Genomic DNA, 22,105 nt, shown 5'->3' with positions numbered 1-22,105 from the left:
CAAGACAGATGTGCTGCTAGTACAGCTTAAAATTAAGGAATACAGACCATTTTAATACAATTCTTAGTCAGCACCAATACATGCACAATAACTAACAATTGCAGAAAAAAGTTCATGATTTTATATATTTCTCTAAACCTAATCAGTTAAATGGTTTCAAGGGAAAAAAAGCTATCCAAAACATATGCGCATATATATATATATACACACACACAGCCACTGCCACTTCCTGGTTCCTTTCGAATACACTTTGTTTTGCTTTGCAGATCATTTAATTTGAAATTTTTAATGTTTTCCCTTTCCTGTGTTTGTTTTGTTGATATTTTAATAGTTTTAAATTAAAGAAAGGTTATAAGAAAAAACAACTGGCCGTAAGTTAAAAAAGTGATTCCCCCCCTGAGGACACTTTCACTAGCCAAACCCAGGTGTGATTACCTGTTGAATCAAGAAAACACTTAAATAGAACCTGTCTGACAAAGTGAAGTAGGCTAAAAGATCTGAAAAAAACATCACAGAAACAAAGCATGGCACGGTCTTAAGAAACTCAAGAACAGATGAGAAACAGTCACTCATTACAAAGCTATTTCTAAAGCTTTGGGACTGGCTTTGGGAATTACGTTGAAAGCCCTTCTCCACAAAAGGAGAAGACTTGGAACAGGTGAGAATCTTTGCTGGAGTGTGGGCCTCCAAAATATTACTCCAGGAACACATCAATGACTCATCCAGACGTCATAAAAGAACCCTGGGCAGCATTTACAGAACTGCAGGCCTTACTTGTTTCAGTTATGGTAAGTGTTCATCATTCAGCAAAAAGAAAGTGACTCTGCAAAAATGACATCCATGGGAGAGTTGGAAGGCAAAACCACTGCTGACCAAAAATATCCCAACGGATTGGCTGGTCAAGATGTTTTTGGCAAATGTGGCAAAAACATCTCGACCATTCTCAAGACTTTTGGCAAAATATTCTCTTGACTGATGAGACAAAAGATGAACTTGTTAGAAAGCTTGAATCCTGTTACAGCTGTCGTAAAAGTAACTGTAAATGATAGAAACATCAATTCTGCTCTCTACCATAAAATCCTGACAGTAAATGTCCAGCCATCAGTCATGGCCTGAAGGTCAAGCCCATTTGGGCAGGATAATGATTTGAAACACACTAGCAAGTCTATGGTGAATGGCTCAAAAACATCCAAAACAAAGTTTTTAGAGTGGCCTAGTCAGAGTCTAGCCTTAAATCCATGCTCAAAACCTCTCAAATGTGGTTAAAATGAAATAAGTCTGTGAAGAAGAGTGGGCCAAAATTCCTCTACAGTGATATGAAAGACTCATTGCCAGTTGATAGCAAATGCTTGGTTGCAGTCTTGCTGCCAATAGTGGCACAAGCAGTTACCAGGTTTAGGGGGCATTTAGTTTCTCACATAGGGCCAGGTAGGCTTGAATAGCATTATTCCCTTACTAAATAAAATCATCTTTTGAAATCTGTGTTTTGTATTTATTTTGGTCGTCTTTGTCAAATGTCTTAGGCTAAAAGTAAAAAACAACATCAAATCAAATTAGACCTGATAAAATGGGTACAAGTATGTGAGCCTTTGATTATATCTCACAAATAAACATTTCTGGTTAATGTTGATCAGGCCTCTAGCACATCACCTTAGAATAATTTTAAAGCAGTACATTCAGGTTTGGGTTTCCTCACATGAATTGTTTGCGTCAGGGCCTCTTGTCCAACTCCTGTTGGATTTAAGTGATTCTGGAGCTTCGAATCTTTGGTCTTCTTTAGCTGTATTTTGGTAGAACATCTTGTGTTCTGTGCACTGTTTTCTTGTCACATTACCCACACTCTCTTAAAACTGAGATCATTTGTTTCCTGACATAATTTGATCTGATTCAAAATTCTTTGCTTCATCAGTGATGGTAGCCTTCTTGCCCTAGAGGCAGCCAAACAGCCCTGAAAAAATTATCCTCCCATCCCCATGTTTTAGAGATGAGATGCTGTAAGGGTTTGATGATTTAATACAGAGAAATCCATTAGAACAAACAGTTGTAGAATGGTCTGCCCAAAAGCTGGATGTCTACATGATGACAGCAAACTTCATACAGGCATCACTAGGGATGGGTATTGATAAGATTTTCTCGATTCCGATTCCATTTTCGATTCTGTTTAACGATTCGATTCTTTATCGATTCTCTTATCGATTTTTTTTTTTTAAAAAAAGGAGAACACGAAGGTCAATTAGCTTAGATCTTTGTTTTATATCTTCTCTTTGAACAAGATAGAAATTTAGGAGTAACATGGCCTTACAAACCCAACAGTGAGATCTTAACAGTTTCAGCCTACGACTCTTCAATGGGGTGTCACAGGGACCCCAGGAAAAAAAATTGTGAATGTAAAATAATAAAATAAATATTCTTTTGTAGCAATTACACAAGAATATCCAATAATGTCCCTGCCTACAATTAAACACATTCACTTACCGAAAATCGGGGCATCTGCTGTGGCAAATGGGTGCAAGCCTTTTACCACAAACTTAGTCACTGCTCGGTGACATTCGTCTATCCTGGCCTGAAAGGAGACGCTACCGGTAGACTGCAGCAAGAACTGCCAGCATCTGAGCCAGACTCTGTCTCTCATCATGGTCACCTAAATGCACAGTAATGGCAGGTTTTGTAATAAGGCAGATCGCGCTAACATAATATGCACTGTTAGTTGATTATTTACCTGCCGTATTAACGGGAGAGGACGTGCAAACGTTACCGCTGCTGCTGGGTTGAGATTCACGAGTCCGGAGCGGAATTAAAAACACGACATTCATTTAAGGTCATCGTGTGTTTTGTGAGCAAATGCTTTTGCATATTCGTAGTGTTTCCTCCCTTAAATGAAATATCTACTTTGCAAGTATTGCAAGTTGCCCTGTTGTCATCCGTTCTCGTAAAGTATAACCAAACTTTTTAGCGTTTGAGCCGCCATGTTTCCTGCCAGGTAAATGACGCTCAACAAGATTCTCAACAAGAACCGGTTTTCGATACCCATCCCTAGGCATCACTGGTCTTTTCGGAGATGGTTAGAGATGGTTTTCTAATATTTACAGTTTTTTTGTTTGCAACAGTATCCACAATTCTTTTTCTGAAGACCTGAGAAATCTATTTTGTTAATGCCATGATCACTACCTTAAAACTAGATAACCTTGCAAGCTTTTGCCACACTACTGTACCTTTGTATGATAAAGTGTTGCTAAACTGCCTTGGTCATATAAAACAGTTGCCGTGGGACCCTCCTCCACCTGGATTCTGTGTGCCGTGTGCGTGAAAATTACAACTGGCACCAAAAACTCTACTTAACATTCTGCTGCAGTGAGGCTCCAGCATTGCCTTTAGATTTGCATCTCTTGTATGCCATGTGGCTGCTGCAACCCTTTAACATAAAACATAAGAACTTTTTAGATTGTCACATGAAAATAAGATAAGAAGCATGGCCTTAAATGTGAATGTTTCACAGCCAAAATTGTGAGAACTAAAGCCCAACTGTGGCTACAGCCACACTCCCAGTGACAGCTGTGTCATCCCAAGGCTACACTCATAATGAGATCTTCAGTCTGTTTTGGCAGTGGTCAGTGAGAGAGGTGCTAAACTCTCTCCTCTGGTTTTCTTTCTAAATTACTTGTGTCTGTGTAGACACAGCTGAGCGGGCAGTGACACTCACAGCACTCATAACGAGCTGAGGTCAACTTGAATATATAATAATGTGTCATGATACAGCTCAGCCTTTCTCCATGTGCCACAAAAAAAGTTATTTTCAAGCAAAACATAGACTTTGAAATAGTCTGTTTGTCAGTCTGCCAGATAGACTATTAACAAAGATTAATGTAGACTAAAAGTGAAGGGAGTAAGCAGTGTGTGAACATAGAGCAGTATGTTTTTGAATGGTTTCTTCTTTTTTTTCTAGATGGTCCGGTAACAGTGGGTATGAGTTTGGACATTGCCAGCATTGACACCATTTCAGAGATCAACATGGTAAGAGTATCACACTACTGAGTTCTGAAATTAAACAATGAAAACATGCACTACCAATCAAAGTTTCTACAAACCTTCTTAATTAATGGTCTTTCCTTTATTTTCACTACTTTCTACAATGTAGATAAATACTGAAGACTCAAAGTAGCCACCCTTGGATTTGTTGGCAGTGCTGCAAACCCTTGGCCTTCTCTCAGTGAGCTTCATGATGTAGTCACCTGAAATGGTTTTCACTTCACAAGTGTGCCTCGTCAGGGTTTATTTGTGGAGTTTCTTGCCTTCTTAATGGGGAAGTCAGGTTGGCACAGCTGACAGCCCTATTTGACAACTGTTAGAATTCTTATTATGGCAAGAACCGATCAGCTAAGTAAAGAGAAACCACAGTCCATCATTGTTTTAAGAACTAAAGGCCAGTCAGTCTGGGAATTTGCTAAAACTGTGTCCCCAAGTGACATATTCAGTCAAAGTCAAAACATCAAGCACTACAACAAAACTGGCTGACATGAAGACTGCCCCAGGAAAGGAAGACCAAGAGTCACCTCTGCTTCTGAGGATAAATTCCTCCGAGTCACCAGCCTCATCTCAGATTAGAGCCATGCAGAGCTCCAGTAGCAGACACATCAACTGTTCAGAGGAGAATTAGGCCTTTATGGTCAAATAACTGCTAAGACACTACGACTAAGGAAAAGCAACAAGCAGAAGAGATTTGTTTGGGCCAAGCAGTACTAGGAATGGATATCAGACAAGTGAAAATCTGTGCTTTGGTCTGATGAGTCCAGGTTTTAGATCTTTGGTTCCACCTACAGAAAAGGTGATTGGATGGTCTCTACAAGCATGATTACCACCGTGAAGCATGTAGGAGGAGGTGTGATGGTGTGGGGTGTTGACACTGTTGGGTTATTTATTGAAAACTGAAGGCACACTGAACCAGCATGTCTACCACAGCATCCTGCAGCGACATGCCATCCCATCCTGTTTGCGTTTAGTTGGACCATCATTAATTTTACAACAGGGCAATGACCCCAAACACACCTCCAGGCTGTGTAAGGGCTCTTTGACCACGAAGGAGAGTGATGGAGTGCTGCACCAGATGGCCTGGCCTCCACAGTCACCTGACCTAAACCCAGTCGAGATGGTTTGGGATGAGATGGATTGCAGGGTGAAGGCAAAAGGGTCAACAAGTGCTCAGCATCTCTGGGAACTCCTTCAAGACTGTCGGAAAACCATTTCAGGTGACGACCTCATGAAGCTTATCACAAGAATACCAAGAATGTGCAAAACAGTAATGAAAGCGAAGGGTGGCTATTTTGAAGAATCTAAAATCTAAAATATGTTTTCAGTTTCACACTTTTTTGTTTACTACATAATTCCATGTGTTTTCATTTATAGTTTTATAGTTGCCTTCAGTGAGAATCTACAATGTAAATAGTCATGAAAATAAAGAAAAACCATTACCAAACTTTTGACTGGTAGTATCGATACATTTCATGGGTCCCTAACTAATAAACCACAAAGGTTAAAACTGAATAAATGCAACAAGAAACTGTGCAATGCAGGAACTTTTTGTCATGTCAGAACACATCATTTTTCCGAGTTTATTGATCAGTCTGTCTGTATTGTGAAATGTTTGAAAAAGCATCATACCTGTTAGCAGTTATGAAAAGTTTATTGCCTTTTCCCTCACTTCTTTTAACCTGATGTGTACACGTTTTTTTGGTATGACCACCTTTATTCTTCAAAGCTGTCTGAACTTTCAAGCTTTCTCATAATTTCTATAAGTAGTCTTCTCGAATAGTTCTCCAAGCTTCCTGAACTACATTCAAAGCTTTTCTTTGGATGTCAGCTGCCTTTTATTCTGTTCTTTGTTAAGATGATCCCACACCGCTTCAATAATGTTGAGGTCCAGGATCTCAGGAGGCCAGTCCATGACTGATAGCTTTCCTCTGTGTATTTTCTATACAAATATACTGTGCTGCATTGGCCTTGAGTTTGGGATCTTCGCATTGCTGAAAAATTAAGCTGTTGCCAATCAGATGCTTTCCAGATGGTATTACATGGTGGATCAAAATCTGAGGGTATTTTTCTGCATTTACAATTCCATTAATTTGAAAAGATAGGGTTAAGTAGAGACTCACTCTTGTATCCCTCTTCTAAACTCCTCCATACGTATTGATGAAACTTTGAATTTGTATTCATCACGCTATTAGACCTGTTGTCACTTATTTTCAGCCCAGTTCTTGTATAATTGGCATACCTCAGCTTTTTCTCTCATGTTATCCTCCCTAAGAATTGCTTCTTGACTGCCACTATTCTGTTAAGATAATTTATTTCTCTTCAGCAAATAGTGTAGTGGAATAACTCTGAGGCCCTGTGTCAGGTCATTGCTGGACCTTTTTTTTTACTACTTCTTAAGGACACGGCTTTCAGTAAATGAAAAAGGCAGCCAAAACCCAGAAAACAATTTTGAAATACTTTTAGGAAGCCTAGTAAACTATTGCTTAAGACCACTTGAAAAAATTACCAGAAAGTCTAGCTCCTTGGAAGAAAAACTTTATGCACTTCATATTTTTGGATTGCATTTTGGAACTCACATATCTGAGGACATGTAAGGTCAACAGACATAGATAACCATCCTCATGCTGCACCTTCAATGAAGCAACTTAAAATTAAAAGTAGGGAAGACAGAATTTAAAACATATTTTCAAGAGTTAATCCATGTTTAAAAGAAAAATCTTTATCAAAAAACTAAGCTACAAAAGTTTCAGTATACTGGAAGTGCATACTCGTTTTGCTCATATGAGATTGGACTCTCTTGACTAAGAGTGATCAACCAGCCTTAATTAAATAGTGAGTGCAACAATGACTTTCCTTTGGGAATGGTTAACTTATGCAATGCTTGCTTTGTGAGAAAATTCTGCTTACAGCTAGCATGCAACACATGAAAATGGTTACATTATCACACATGATGCAACAGTAAGACTTTGAAAAATAATGTCATGAAGAAAAAAATAAGTTCAGTGTGCTAAAAGAACAGAATAAACTTGAACAGAATTTGCTGATTTGAAGCAATGTTTTGAATTACTGCTGCTTCAGGTACAGAAGGGCTTCGGGATATGTAAAAATTGCCCCAAGATCACTAACGAAATACAACAACACTGAGCTCGGTTTGCAAAAACACGACTTGTCTGTCAGCACATTACTGACATGCTTTGTAAAAACAGTGTATCAGCTCTGCTAATGACCTGTTCGGGCCTCATTACTGCAGGACTACACGGCCACCATATTCCTCCGCCAGCGATGGACTGATGAGCGCTTGGTGTTTGAAGGCAACAAGAGCCTGAGCCTTGACGGGCGGCTAGTTGAGCTCCTCTGGGTCCCAGACACGTTTATTGTTGACTCCAAGAAATCCTTCCTCCATGACATCACTGTGGAGAACAGGCTGATCCGCATCTTTCCCAACGGGACTGTCCTTTACGCACTAAGGTGGGGCAACAAATAAAGATTGTGCGTTAATGGGCTTGTTCTGTTTATTGTTTTCTGCTTTGACAGACAATGAAAAGTAGTCCGGGGAATGGATAGGAACATTGGCTGAGGGAAGAAGCGTGGGTTGAATATGAGATAATGTGATTGCGAAGCAGGGAGTTTTGTCAATTCTATTACTTGTGTATTGGATTGTATGAGTATAGGACCGTGTGATTTGGCAATACAAAGAGGTGTGGGCTATCAATGCAACATAAGTCCTGTTAGGATCTGGACATAACAGATATTGTACTGTGTCCAAGGCTTACGATCTGATGGGATCTTGGCAGGCTTCTCAAATTTGTATTACCTTTGCATTCATAGATACTGAGTCAAGCAGGCAGCTTTTTTAAAACTGTGGTGAGAGGGATTTAAACATCCTACTGTATTACTGTCACATGCTGTAATCTCAACTCAATAGATTGGTGATCTGGATTTGACTTCATTGACTCAGTGCTTTTGTTTTTTAAATAATTCTTCCATATACAGTGTATGCGGAAAGTATTCAGTGCTTCACTTCTTCCAGATTTGGTCATGTTACAGCCTTATTCCAAAATGGATTGAATGTATTTTTCACCTCACAATTCTACACACAATGCCCCATAATGTCAAAGTAGAAAAAATTCCTTCAAACTCATGCAAATTTATTAAAATAAATAAATAAAACATGTACACAAATATTCACAGCCTTTGCTCAGTACTCTGTTGACCTCTGACAACAATAGCCTCAAGTCTTTTTTCAGTATGACACTACAAGCTTTGAACACTTACTTTTAGGCAGATTCATTCTTCTTTGCAGAACCTTGCAAACAGTGGATGGGGAGGTTGTTCCACAGGGGTTCAATTCTAGGCTCTGGCTGGGGCATTCAACAATTCACAGAGTGGTCCAGAAGCCATTTCTTTGTTATCTTGGCTGTGTGCTTATGGTCATTGTCCTGTTGGAAGATAAACCCTCATCCCAGTCCGAGGTCCGGAGTGCTCTAAAGCAAGTTGCCATCGAGGATATCTCCGTACATTGCTGCATTCATCTTTCCCTCAACCCTGACTAGTCTCTCAGTTCCTGATGCTGAAACACATTTCTGCAGCATGATGCTTCCACCATTGTGCTTAACTGTAGGGATGGTATTGGCTAGGTGATGATCGCTGCCTGGTTTCCTCCAGAAATGATGTTTGGCATTCAGGCCAAAGAGTTCAGTATTGGTTTCAGCAGACCAGAGCATTTTGTTTCTCATGGTCTGAGAGTCCTTCAGGTACCTTTTGCAGACTCCAGGCTGGATTGTGCTCTGAAATGCACTGTCAACCATAGGACCTTATATGGACAGGTGTGTGTCTTTCCAAATCATGTCCAGTCAACTAAATCGACCACTGGTGGGGTATGTGGGTGTTATGTTATAGTAACCCGAGTTAGGTAGTCTCTCTTCACAGTCCATCTGTATATAGTACAGTATTTTAAACGTGAACATGAGTTGTGTTTCTTTTTTTTTAAAAAAAACACGTGTCATCCTTAAGTACAGCGAAATTCAATTTCTTGACTTATTGTTGGGAATAAATAAGAGTTTCTCCAGTCTTCATGGACCTTTGCTTTCAATACAAAGAAGTGCTTACCGTCTACGCTTCAGTGTGGCAGAGAAAATGTGGAGGAGGATGGTGCTTCACAGTCAGAGAACACAACTAGTGAGAGTAAAACAAGCCAGAAAAGATAGTCAGGAGAGAAATGACCACCTTGGGGAATTGGAGCTGTAAAAAATGACAGAGTGAAGTGAGAAATATGATGTGCTGGAGGAAAGGGACAGCTGTGGTAAATGTTTCAGTGCTGTGCCTGTAGGGAATACATGAGAAAGCACTGAGATGATTGTAGCCAAAGGTTAAAGGAAAAGCTGATTTGAAAAGGATACTGTATGCCACTTTCATGCTTTCAAAGTCTCCAGGAATAACAAATATCATTTGCCGTTGGTAACCTTTTTCATGGACTTTAATAACATTTCTGTTGTCTAGGATTACCACCACTGTGGCTTGCAACATGGACCTGACCAAGTATCCCATGGACAAGCAGACCTGCACGCTACAACTGGAGAGCTGTAAGGCCACTTTAAAGTTAACCCCTTAAGCCCCAAGCCTACCTGATCTCCTGCCTTTTGCCCCCGTATCAGGGGGCGTTGGGGCTCAAGAGGTTAAAGAAAATCTGATCTTTGCTACCTGAAGCTGTGGCAGAGTTGTTGGTGGGTGGGCATAATTTCAAGTAAATCCGATCAAAACAAAGGATGAAATGGATCACTTTCATGTTCTGCATTGGTTGTGTGTGTGTGTGTTTGTAAAATTGCATGAATGTCACACATCATATAATACTTTTCTTGTGATTGAGACACACTAAAGTTAGCAGAAGCATTGTAATGAGAAAAAATGGCAGACTGGGGCAGCTGTGCATTCTTTGTTTGAAAAAATAGCAATGGAAAAATATTTTCCATGGTGACATCAGTAATGTAAGAAAAGCCTGGACAGCTAAGACAGTATTTCACAGAGGAGCGCTGTTTTAATAAGGGTCCATGTCCACATAAAGCACTTTTTGCACTGGAAATGCCTGTCACCTCATTTTTATAGCACTTCTCTTAAGCTCTCATTGTTGCTAGGTTACAAAATCCTTCTTTCTAAAAGTTTTCTTTTTCCACCATGAATTACTCCGTTGATATTGTAATTCGTGCCCTCTTTTTCAGCACTGTCAACACTCAGCTTGATATGATTTGTATAGAAAATAGATGCCATCGTTGCACACAGACCCTAACGTACTTTGGCAAAAAAAAAAAAAAAGAGCTAAAAGAAAGCAAAAGTTACAAAAACATGGCATGACAACAGTTTGGCAGACAGATCCACATACTATCAGGGTTTCTCATTTAATTCATTTTTTGCACACTGTATTGTGCTATGAATTAAATGTTAAATGGAAAAATCATTTTCTGCATTTGTCTACCCTTAATAATGAAAAAGTAAAAACATCCCATTTCTTAACAGCGTTTCCAATTCAGAATCTCAGGGCGGGACTGGATACAGTCCCAACTATGGTTAGCTCTTAATCAGTGTTCCCTCTAATTTTTCATGTGTCTGAGCAAACACACAAACTCCCTGAGCAGTCCCTAGGACCACTGTGAGCAACAGCAGATGTGTGCACTTTGGTCACGCCAGCATCGACTCCATCCAAGTTACATGGTTTATTAAAATAATCAAATTTACATTTATGTTAGACTACTTTTAATTAACTGCTTTAGCCCACTTACAATGAAAATTAAAAAAAAAAAATCTTGTTCATGACCTGTGCAGTATGTTAACACTATTGGAAGTAAAAACAACTTGAACTCCAATTTTGAAAACACAACTTTCTTTCTTTTCTTTTTTTTAAAATAAAGCTCTGACTTGTATTATGAGTCTGTAGTCTGGGAGAGAGTCCTGTAACTCTGTCTGCAAAATACAGTATATAATGACCAATGTTGGGCAATTAATTATATAGTTACTTCTTCAAAAAAAGTAACTGAGTGTTGCAAACAACAAAGTTTTTTGCAGCTGTTTACCTAAAAATGCAGCCAAGGCGTTTTTTTAAATAAACATTTCAAACTATTTACAGAACAATCAGCTGTTCTGCATCAAATCTGATGCCACACAAATTATTTGTGTCACTCCAAAAAATAATTTCTGTCCACTATGAGATAAAGGAGAACAACAGCCTGATACCTGCAGGCCTGACAACAGGAGATGTATCACTCCTGTAACACCTGTAACATTTAGCAGTCGCCTCATTGATCTGACACACACAACAAAACTATTGACTACACTACACACTAACTACACAAGATTTGCGCTAAACGTCTCAAATCTCTCGCATCTCAAAACACCGCCGTCTCTCCTAAAACTTCCCCCCTTCCTAAACAATAAATGCCATGTTGCCATATCATTTTTTGATTGGTCGACATGGTACATTTTTCGACCAATAGGAAAGGGTGGGGGTTTTTTTTGTGTTGTCATTGCTCACAGGTGGAGAGTGCTTTCGAGCGTTTTCCTTATAAAACGTTTCTTCCTGCAGTAAATATAAACAACGACAGTATTCAGGAAGAAAACCAAACATTTCATATATTTTTATCATAACTCTGGTTTTACGTGGCCTATCAGCACAATTTAAAAACTGGTATTAAGTCCACACTTTTTCCGTCAATTGTTCCGTCTGTCCTGCTCACATCTCCAATGGTTGTAAACGTTGTCATTAACGTGGCTTCACTCCACATCAGCCACGCCGCTTTGCTAACTAAAACACCGGTCACTGGGAGTGACCGGAATAGATGAGATAAGAAATATTATATATGAGGGACAGTCCAGGCTGAGTGGTTTGGGAACAAAATTAGAGAGGCAAGACTGAGATAGTTTGTAAATGTGCAAAGGAGGAATAGTGGATATATTTGAGAAAGGATGTTGAAGATGGAGCTGCCAGGCAGGACTAAAATAGGAAGACCACAGAGAGATTCATGGATGCAGTGAAGGAGGACACACAGAGGGTTGGTGTGACAGAGGTACCTAAATCATCAGCTCTCCACCACCGTGCTCGACAGCTGGTATCAGGTGTTTGTGCTGATATATTGCGTTTGGAAAGACAATACCAAAGTGAAGGCGCTTGATCGTAATGCACACCGACACATTTGTAGAAAACTAAAGGATATGGTTGTGATGTTGATGTGATGTTGCAAAGCTAAGCTGCGCTGCCAAGTTCTTTTTATCGAGAAGACGCTTTCTGCTGCCAACCCTTCCTAACAAGCCAGACTTGTTCGGTCTTTTTCTAATTATGCTGTCATGAACTTCAACATTTAACATGCCTATTGAGGCTTGTTGAGTCTGGGCTATATTTGCTGATATGTCCGCTCCTGGGAAGATTGAAAGCTGTCTTGAATGTTTTCCACATGTGGATACATTTTCCCAGTGTAGGATGATGGACTTTAATTTTTTTGGAAATGGCCTTGTATCCCATTCCCAGACTGATGGGCAGCATAAATTGCTTTTTAAGATCACTGCCGATATCGTTCCTCCTTGGCATTGCATAACCCACAACTGACTGCTTCAGACCAATGAACTGACAAAACCTTTACTATTATAGATGTGGTGTTACTTGCTGAAGATCAGTTTGATCATGAACACCTGGCTGCTACTTTCCCTCTTAATTCTTGTGGAAACAGTACAGCTGTACTTAATTTTTCATGCCCTGCTTCTGCACTTGAACTTAGCTTTTGTTAAATCATGACTCGGTGTAATACGTCCGGCTTTGTACTTCGTCTGAGGTTGCTAAGGACCAGATTTGTATTTATTATGGCCTGATACATAAAAAGTTGACAGGGGGTATACTTTCTTTTTCACCACGATCGCATGTCCATTCAGGAGAATTATTAAAGCAAACAGAATGAATCTAATAGCTGGAGTGCCACAGCAAAATTCATATAAATTCAAAGGGGCTTTTAATGCACAGTTTCAAGTTTATTCCCAAAACGTCAAACTATTCAGTTAGACTTTGAATAATCTTAAAGCCACAGTCATTATACTGCAGGGTCAGTTAAGGTCCCTCGAACCAAAACCATCTAATCCTACAAATCCTTTAAACTTACCCTAATAACTGTAGAATGAAAACCTCTGCCACCGCACTGCAAAAATTCCTCGCTTTTTAAAAAGTGTACATTTTTCGTGACCACCTGCTGAAAATAGGAGACCATTTTTCCTAATTATGACACATTTTCATTGCCTTGTGCAGTAAACGGTTGGAAGAAAAAGCCTTCCTCACACCTCTCCACTATTTCCACCTGCTCATCTACTGTCTTTGCTTCCCAGCTTGCTTTTGCTCCATGCTATTAAATGACAGCAGCTGGGCTAAGCTAAGTCAGATCCCTGCCAGAAGCCCACCAGGACCTCAGTGCCAAATAAAACATTTAGCTGGAGCTCCAGTGCCACTTGACAGCAGGCATAAAGGCATCTGGAGGTTAACGTTAGGTAACTGAGAAGATGATGGATCCTTCCTTCACCGCTTTAATAATTCCAGGCTAAATATCTGCATCTGTTTCCTTCTGTCTCTCTCTCTGTGTCTGTATGCCCCCCCTCCCCCTTTGCCATTTCACTCTCATCGTGCTTCTCTATCTGTGCTGCTTTCTCTCAGTCTCTCTCTCTCTCTCTCTCTCCCCTCCTGTCCTCCTCTCCTTCAATCTCTATTTCCCGCTTGCTCGGTCTCTGTGTCTCTTTATGAAGATGTATATTCAAGGATTTATTTCTTTTAATGCTGTGCCAAAAGTGGATCCTCTGCACAGGAGGAGGCTTTAAAGAGACCGTCGTTGTGGGAGGGTGCGGGGCATTTAAATTAAGATTGCGGTAAAATATTTTGTGCATTGTGACAGCAAAAAGAGTCAAAAGAAAGTGACGGTCTTTTGTAATCATGGCTGTAAGTCAAAATTTTGTGGGTTAGGGTTAAAAAACACAACAGTCTTGGCTGCTTGCTACAGGGCACTGAATGTAACTCTTTCCATGCTATTGCACAGCTTGCCACTGACCATCTGTGTCTCTTAATTTGTACAGTAACGTTAGGGCTCTAGGTCAGAAGAATAATGACTTCCTCTACCAAGAGAATTACAATGAAATAAAAAAAGGTGAATTTATTGGACCTTTCAGGATCAAAGTCACCACTGCCCTTCATTAGGAAAGCTATGCTTCTAGTATTGTGGCTCTGGTCAATAATACATGACTCCATATGGGTTTAAACAGAGAGAATTAATGAGCGTTTCATGCAAGGCAGATTACTGAGGTGCACACCAGCTTCTGCCAACAGCGTGTCTTCACGCTTTTGTTATTCTCTTGCTCCCTCTGCAGATAAATGAGAAAAATACACCTAAGAAGTTAAGCCTTGTTAATCACACTTTATCCTTATTTTTTTCTTTTTTTACACGAGAAACACTAGTTATTACTAACTGATACGATTACACATTGTTACATTGCTCTGTCGAAGGCGCAACCACACTTAACCGTGGCATCTTTGATCATATTAATTTTGCATGCCTTCTTTTTCCAAGCTTTATTTGGGTTATCTAGGCTCTCTAGGGCCCAGTGCAATATGCATGATTAGTCTGTTATGGTAAGAGGCAAGAGTTAAGCTCTTCAGCAGGACCCTCCCCTCCACACACACACACACACACACACACACACACATTTCAGCATAAGTGGCATCAGAGCTCATCAACCAGTTATTGCACAAATCATTAAACCGCTAACTGTTCCAGAGAAAAAAAAAAGTTTGTGTGTGTTTTTTACAACAACACTGATATTTCAAAAATTTAATTTCAATTCTGCCTAATTTATTATGATAATATCATAATAAATTGTGCTGCTGTTCTTGTTATACGCTTTTTGCTTGCGGACTCTCCCACTCCTTCCATGCACACAATCATTAAAGTTACAGATAAATTTCACTGATCAAATTAATTATTTTATCCTGTATAGTAATTAGAGCAGCTTTCTTCATTGTCATCTTTTCTTCTCTTCAGGGGGTTACAACATAAATGATGTTATGTTCTACTGGACCAGAGGAAATGAGTCTGTCAGTGGTTTAGACAGTCTCCAGCTGGCTCAGTATACAGTAGAAGACCACTACACATCTGTCTCAGAGGCCATCTATGAAACTGGTAAGAATGATAACCAAAAACATTGTTTAATTCTTTAAAAAGCAGTGTTTTGTTACTAAAGACTATTGTGCATTACATCAATACATGTAAATGTACTAAAATTTAGTGCACTTATTGTCTTTCTTCTTACAGGCCATTATCCCAGGCTTGTCTTCCACTTTGAGCTGAAGAGGAGCATTCTGTACTTCATCCTGGAGACCTATGTCCCCTCTAGCCTGCTGGTGGTCCTCTCATGGGTTTCCTTTTGGATTTCCTTGTCTTCTGTTCCAGCACGTATTTGCATAGGTATGGGATAATCCATTTTTCTGTTCATTCAGTCGTCAGAATCAGAATTAGAACATTTCTTTTTGAGCAAATGTCATATATTTTTACACTGCAACTTAAGCATATGCGTTATTATTGCTGCTTTGTCCTGCTCTCTGTCAGTCATCATAGTAAACTTAAAGTGACTGAGATGCAATCAAAGTGTAGACTTTCATCTTTAGTTAAGAAGTTAAATGCACCATCTGCTGATGAATTACAGAAATATTTCTCATGGGCTCAGATGTAACCGGACAAAATAAAATGCTTATTTTTAACACTGTGTTGAGTATTGTTTTGTAATGGTTGCCAACTGATGGACTTCACCAGAGGATTCACAAAGGGATTTCTCCTTTGTGATAGTTTTGACTTTTGGAATTTTCAGCTTTTACTAAGTGAAGCTGAGATCAGGGACTTACTGGTAGGTAGTGTTGATTTTGAGTTTGTGATTTTGATGATCATTTCTTGAAGTTGTATCTATTGGAAACATCTAAGCATGTACTTTTTCACAGTAAGTGAACCTGGACTGGTTTAGTCTCACCCGGACCTTACTTCCCCCCCCAAGCCTTGCCTCCACCTGTAAAATGACTCTGTGAGTGTAGCTCCGTAATCCTCCACCTTAGGGTGCCTGCTCTGGAAAATGCCTGGTGTCCGGTTCCCTGGCTGCTCCCCCATCCGGCTAAAGAGACTTTTTCCTTTTGGACTCTGCTGCCGCACTCGTAGTGTGACTCTTGTGTTATGTTTTCATGTTTTGTGACTATTGCTGAGATAGTTCTAGCCTAGTTAGTGCTTTGTAGTTCTGCTTTTGTTCATAGTGTCCAATAGTAATATTCTAGTATTGTATCTAGAAACACTGAAGTTTTTGCCTGCCATAGAGTGAGTTAATTCAGTTTCTTAGCCCCCTGAGTTTGTACCTCCGAGCCTCCATGTGGTGTCTGAGTCCTCTTCCCTGTATTGGCCGCCCAGTCGTGACAATCATTTGCTGTTACATTCATTGCACACTAAGGTCAGCAGTGAGATTACAAGGTGCAACTCAGTGCAGGGTTCGACTTGGATAATACTTATGGATTGTATTGTCCATTCAAATATCCCACCGCGTTTCATTTTTTTTTACAAAGTATATCAGTATATTGCCAGGAAACACGAAAACCATCACCTGAGGTTCCATTGGTAAAACTGGTGCTATAAAGAGCAAAAGCTGGATTATTTTTATATTTGTATTTTTTTGTTGAAATGCATTGGGTTATCAACATTTAGCTTTTTATTGGCATTTCTGCATTTACAACCAATAACTCCCGTTCAAAGCTGACCTTGGCCAGAGGCTAAGTTAAAAAAACAAAACAAAAAAACAGGTTTTCCATTTAGGTCTTTAGTGGTTATCAAAGAATCCTACTTGACCACTGTCTGTGTTCTGTGCCAGGAGTGACCACAGTACTGACCATGACAACTCTGATGATGGGAGCCCGGACATCACTACCCAATGCCAACTGCTTCATCAAGGCCATCGATGTGTATTTGGGGATCTGCTTCAGCTTTATCTTCGGAGCACTTATTGAGTACGCTGTGGCCCACTTCTGCACCCTCACTCACGCTGATGCACACATGCTCATGGTGAGATACTCCTGGAAGTACTTACATTAACTGTTGATTGTTGTGGTCATTACTGTTGTCACAGTCATTGTGTTCATCATGGTGGTCGCTGTCATTGTCATCGTCATCATCATGTCACCGTGAGCATTTTGGGGTAAGTTGGATTTCTCGGATGTAAACGCATTGTGTTTTTGTTTTCATTCAAACTTAATTTTTATTCTCTGTCTTGCAGTACGGCCACCGAATGCACGACTTTGATGATGAAATGAACGGCATCGTCACCACCATCTCCACTCACTCCAGCAGGGCCAAGAGGCGCAAGGAGCCCGCTGCAACTTCTCCTTCAGTTCCCACCTCAACAGAACTCGCTGTCAGACCCTCTAGCCCCTCGGGCAGTGAGCCCAAGCCTGAGGCGGCACCTCCAGAGCACACCAACTGGTGCCTCACTGTTCTGGCCACCCTCCGCAAGATTCTGCGTGCCATACACTGTTGTCACGTGGAGAACCCCCACCATATAGACAACTACTCCAGAGTCACCTTTCCACTGTCTTTTGTCATTGTTAACCTACTCTACTGGACATATTATCTGTACTTTTAGCATTTGTTTAAGTGCTGCATATGTCCAGGAGAGTTTAAGACGGAGAGTGTTTGTAGACAACAAGTGTACCTTACTATACATACGTACAGTAAGTGTTATTCAGGTGTGTTCTGGGTTGAATGTGTAAAACTTCTACATTTGGACTCGTGAGCGAGGTCGCATTGTCATATGGGATTGTTCTGGTGGAAAAAGGGAATGCTCATAATTGCAGCTCCATTTTAAATATTAATAAGTACTCAATCTGTGACATTGCTTAAAATTTGATGGAGTTGGTTTTGAAAAAAATTGGCCTACCTGACTATGACATGGTGATATTTTATAAATTCTGTCACGTTTTAATATTTATTTTAGGATGGAGCTGTAATTGAAGGCTTTATGACAGAATTCACCTGCGCTATTGAGTGAGAACAAATTCACATTCCACTTTGAGTCTCTTTTATGATGGATTGATCATTGATATTTTACAACTTCATCTCCTGTTTCTGCCTGCAGGCACAACATTTAGAGTGAAATAGCAAAAGTAACAGATGGCAGAAGAGGGCTGAAAACGACAGGCAAGGGAGGTGGAAAAATCACTACAATGGAGCATGTGTTGAGAAATATAAACCTCCAAAGGACGAGCTTTCTACTCATTGTTGAAAGCTCTCATTCTTCTGTGTCCTTCTGTGAGTTATTTTTAATTCACTGCAGTACTGTTTCTCCCAGCCTGCATATGATCCTTTTTTCATTTCTATAAATGTAGTGGCCTTGGATACCTTCAGTTGTATTCTGGAAATCTGGCTATCGTGAACAGTTTAATGGCACTTGTCACGGTATGAATCTGTTCTGCTATTTCATAAAGGGAAGCACACCTGCACACTCCAAGATATGGAAGTCCAAAGGGATCCATGTTAAATAAATAAATATCAAATTACAAATGAAAATTCATGTTAATAAATAGTGAGATTTTATATATATATGTGCTCGGCCTTTAGATAAAGAAATACTCTTTACTTTTGTTAAATCCCAGCCTAGAGTATGCTAGCCAGCTAACCAGCTAGATTAGCTTCTCAGTCTTCTCAGTCCAGATTGTTATTTTCTTTTTCATCAAATTGCCAGATTTTAGCGCACTGACTAATCTTGTGAGTTCAAAAATAAAATAGGCTTTTAAACATATAACTGCCAGCTAGCAAGACTGTTGTAGGAACATAATTTCTATAGTCATGTGAAAAAAAAAGAAACGTTCACAGATGTCTTTACACAAAGGTGTTCTAGAGATAAATTCACTGCACAACATTCAAACTTGACTGAAATGCAGTAGCGGGACCTTAACAGAGCTGTAACGGAACTAAATCAATATTGTAAAGAAGAGGGGGTCAAAATTTATCTGTGAGAGGCTGAAAAAAATTCATACTGAAAATTATTATTTAATTTTTCACATGAATAATATGTCTTCTTCCACAGCAGTTTTAGTAAGAAAAAGTATTAATATCGAATGAAAAACTTACCATGAATTAAAGCGTAATTGAAAATGGCATCCTGTAAATCACGTTGTAGAACAAAACATTTCTTATAAATTATAGTAGCTTAATTTTAATAGTGTCTGAAATAATCTCATTAGATCATCTGTGTACTTCAGTTTATTTGTATTATTATTTATTTATATTGGAGCTTTTGGGTTTCCATACTAACTGGCAGGCATAATGGAAAACACAGGTGTAAATATAAAGGACAGCAGACATATACCAATACAGACAGGTACTATGTTACAGTGATATGCAGTATTTCTCTCTCTATGGGTTGGCTGGTAGTGTTTTCACTGTGGTTTTTCAATGGATCGGGCAGTTAAAGTGTTAAAAATATTTAAGATGGATTTAAATATGAAATGGATAAAATATTTAAATAGGATGTTGTCATCTGAAAGTTATCTAAATGGAAAAACACATAGAAATGTTTGAGGTACTGTTGGGTCAGAAGTCTATATACACTCAACATTGGCATGGATGTCAAGGTAAGTTCGGGGTTTTAATCATTTGTTTGAACTGTTTTTTTTCCAGGGTGGAATGATTGTGTATATGATACATCTTTAATAACTTTAAAAAGCAAGACTTTTGTGCAGTAGCGTAAACCACAAATTTTCAATGGGGCTGAGATCAGAGTTTTTGGGAAGCTCATTCCAGATGTTCAGTGTTAGCCTGCTTTGTCCCATCCAAAACCTGTTTTGATGTGTGTTTGGGATCATTGTATTTCTGTTGTACATCCAGTTGTATCCAAGTTATAACCGTCTCCTCCTTCCTTTATTGTTCTATCCGCTTTATGGAATGTATTAAGACCCTTGGCAGCACAACAGCCCAAGAGCATGATGCTACCACCACCGTGCTTGGCTAGTAGTATAGTGTTCTTAGCTTTAAAAGTCTCACATTTTTTATTGTGGCTAAATAGCTCAATTTTGACCATAAAACTTTTCTCTAGAAAGCATTTGTATGTGGGCAGCTGGAAAATTGGATGTGAGCTTTTGAGGCAGAGGCGTGGGTTTTTTTTTTCAGATAGCACCCTCTTAGTCCGTGGTGATATCAAACTCACTTTACTGTCGATAGTAACGCTAGTGTTCCTGCATTTCCAGTTCATTGCAAGCTTGTTTCTCTGTGGTTTATTAGTTGTTCCTAAACATCCTAATTAATTTACTCTCATTTAAAGGTGAAACTTTGGGCCTTCTTTCTGACCTTGGCAAATTAGTGTAACATTTGAACCTCCACTGATATAAAGTTGATTGACCTGACAATCTTGGAATCTGCAGTTTATAGAAATGGTGCCAAGAGACCTTCTTGACCAACTTGTGTAAATCTACAATTCTCTTTCTCAGATCTTCTCCGAGTTTCTTGGACTTCCCCATTTTCACGAGTACTGGTCAAATGAATGAGGGCTGTCCAAAAAAATCCTTTTTGTCAATCATGATCACGAACGAGAAGTTAATAGGCCTTGGCCATGTCAAGTTAAAAGACATCGGAGAACCTTGAGCAGCACTTTGAATATTTGAATGCATGCTTTACATTTGAGCCTTTATGTATATGTTCGAGGCTGTGCAGATTTGCAAATATCTAAAGAAATTCAAACACCCAATTCTTGTTTCTTTTTTACAATCATTAAAGATGTTGTACAATCATTCCACCTTGGAAAAGACAAGTTCAAAGAAATCCTTAAAAACACAAAATGACCTTCATGAACGTTATGAGTGCATGTAAACGACTGTACTCAACTGTGGAACTCTTCAGTTTTGTAAACTGTTAACTCTCAACTGTTTCAGTTGAGATGATACAGCACATTCTCTGTCAGCGTTGTGAACCAAAGAACCAAAGACTTCAATTTAATTCAACCATTCCTCTTCGTTTCCTTTTAGTTCCCAAGAGATTTTTCAAGTTATGTCATGTTTGTTATCCACTGAAGAACTCTGAAATAGCATGAAGTTCATATTTCAGATAGAAAACAGGATTCAGTTGAATATCAGAGGTGCATGTTTATTTATTGCTGTACTCAGTATTGCTATGACATAATCTCACTCATTTAATATGAAAACTGGTACAAGTTTCACCACCAAGTCAAGGTTCCATTTCTAAGAACTACTTCTCAGTGTGCAGTGACGAGCTAAGTTGTTCATATTTGAATGTGCTTCATTTTAGCTTCTACTTCTACTTTTAACCATTTTTGAATATACCATCAACTACCAAACATTTTGATTGATCTTTGTCAGATTATAGTAGGATATTTTTTTGTTTATGCTCTTCCTGCATGATGGTCAATCGTATCTTTTGTTTTTTGTTGGGGTTTTTCTGTTGCTTGATTTGTTTTGGTTCAACATGATAGAGAGGAATCATCACTAAAGAGTAAGAAGAGGCTGTTTCATGAACAAGATGTATATTTTCATTTGATTTGGGCTGTCATCTGAGTTTAAAGTAAGAATCTGCTCAAACTTTTTTACTTTTTTCCAAAACTTTGAAAGAAATGAATGATCTGTGACTGTGTTCTCTGGACGCACTGATCTGGGGGAAAGGTTAACATGATAAAACATAGACTGCCAGGTTTTATACAATATGGCACCACAGTCATAGTTCTGATAGTAATCTTCTCAGTGAAAAGTACAAGAAATGAATGCCAATACGGAGCCAAAGAACCACAAAAGCAATCACTGAAGCATCTTGTCAGTGTGGGCTCACAGAGTCGTAAGGTTGTCCTAAGGTATGGCTCCACAGTTGTAACTACAATGTAAATGCTTGTTTGCTCTAAATGGACAGCACTGTTGACGGTGAAGGTGCAAACAAGAGCGTATGGACATGTTTGGAGCAACAGTTGGACTGCCCCCCCCCCCCCCCCCTCCCTTTTCTGTCCTTTTGTGGGACCTGTCAATCTTCCAGGAGACACTGGCTAT

General features: G+C 39.3%; 1 protein-coding gene across 1 annotated transcript in view; it reads left to right on the top strand.

Moving 5' to 3' along the window:
• The window catches only part of gabrzb (gamma-aminobutyric acid type A receptor subunit zeta, b), a 78,902-nt gene extending 57,469 nt beyond the window's left edge, over positions 1–21,433 (top strand). Inside the window, exons 4-10 of the mRNA XM_087850366.1 lie at positions 3,944–4,011; positions 7,277–7,494; positions 9,526–9,608; positions 15,078–15,215; positions 15,348–15,500; positions 16,936–17,126; positions 17,338–21,433. Of these exons, the coding sequence (XP_087706492.1) occupies positions 3,944–4,011; positions 7,277–7,494; positions 9,526–9,608; positions 15,078–15,215; positions 15,348–15,500; positions 16,936–17,126; positions 17,338–17,703 (1,217 nt within the window). The 3' untranslated portion in view covers positions 17,704–21,433. The remainder of the gene's footprint in view (positions 1–3,943; positions 4,012–7,276; positions 7,495–9,525; positions 9,609–15,077; positions 15,216–15,347; positions 15,501–16,935; positions 17,127–17,337) is intronic.
• The last annotated feature ends 672 nt before the right edge of the window (positions 21,434–22,105 follow it).

Source organism: Neolamprologus brichardi, chromosome 13 (genome assembly GCF_056152115.1).
Source record: "Neolamprologus brichardi isolate AB-2024 chromosome 13, ASM5615211v1, whole genome shotgun sequence".
In the NCBI taxonomy this organism is placed as follows: Eukaryota; Metazoa; Chordata; class Actinopteri; order Cichliformes; family Cichlidae; genus Neolamprologus; species Neolamprologus brichardi.
The sequence above is the reverse complement of the archived record's forward strand: the minus strand, read 5'-3'. Positions and strand labels throughout refer to the sequence as shown.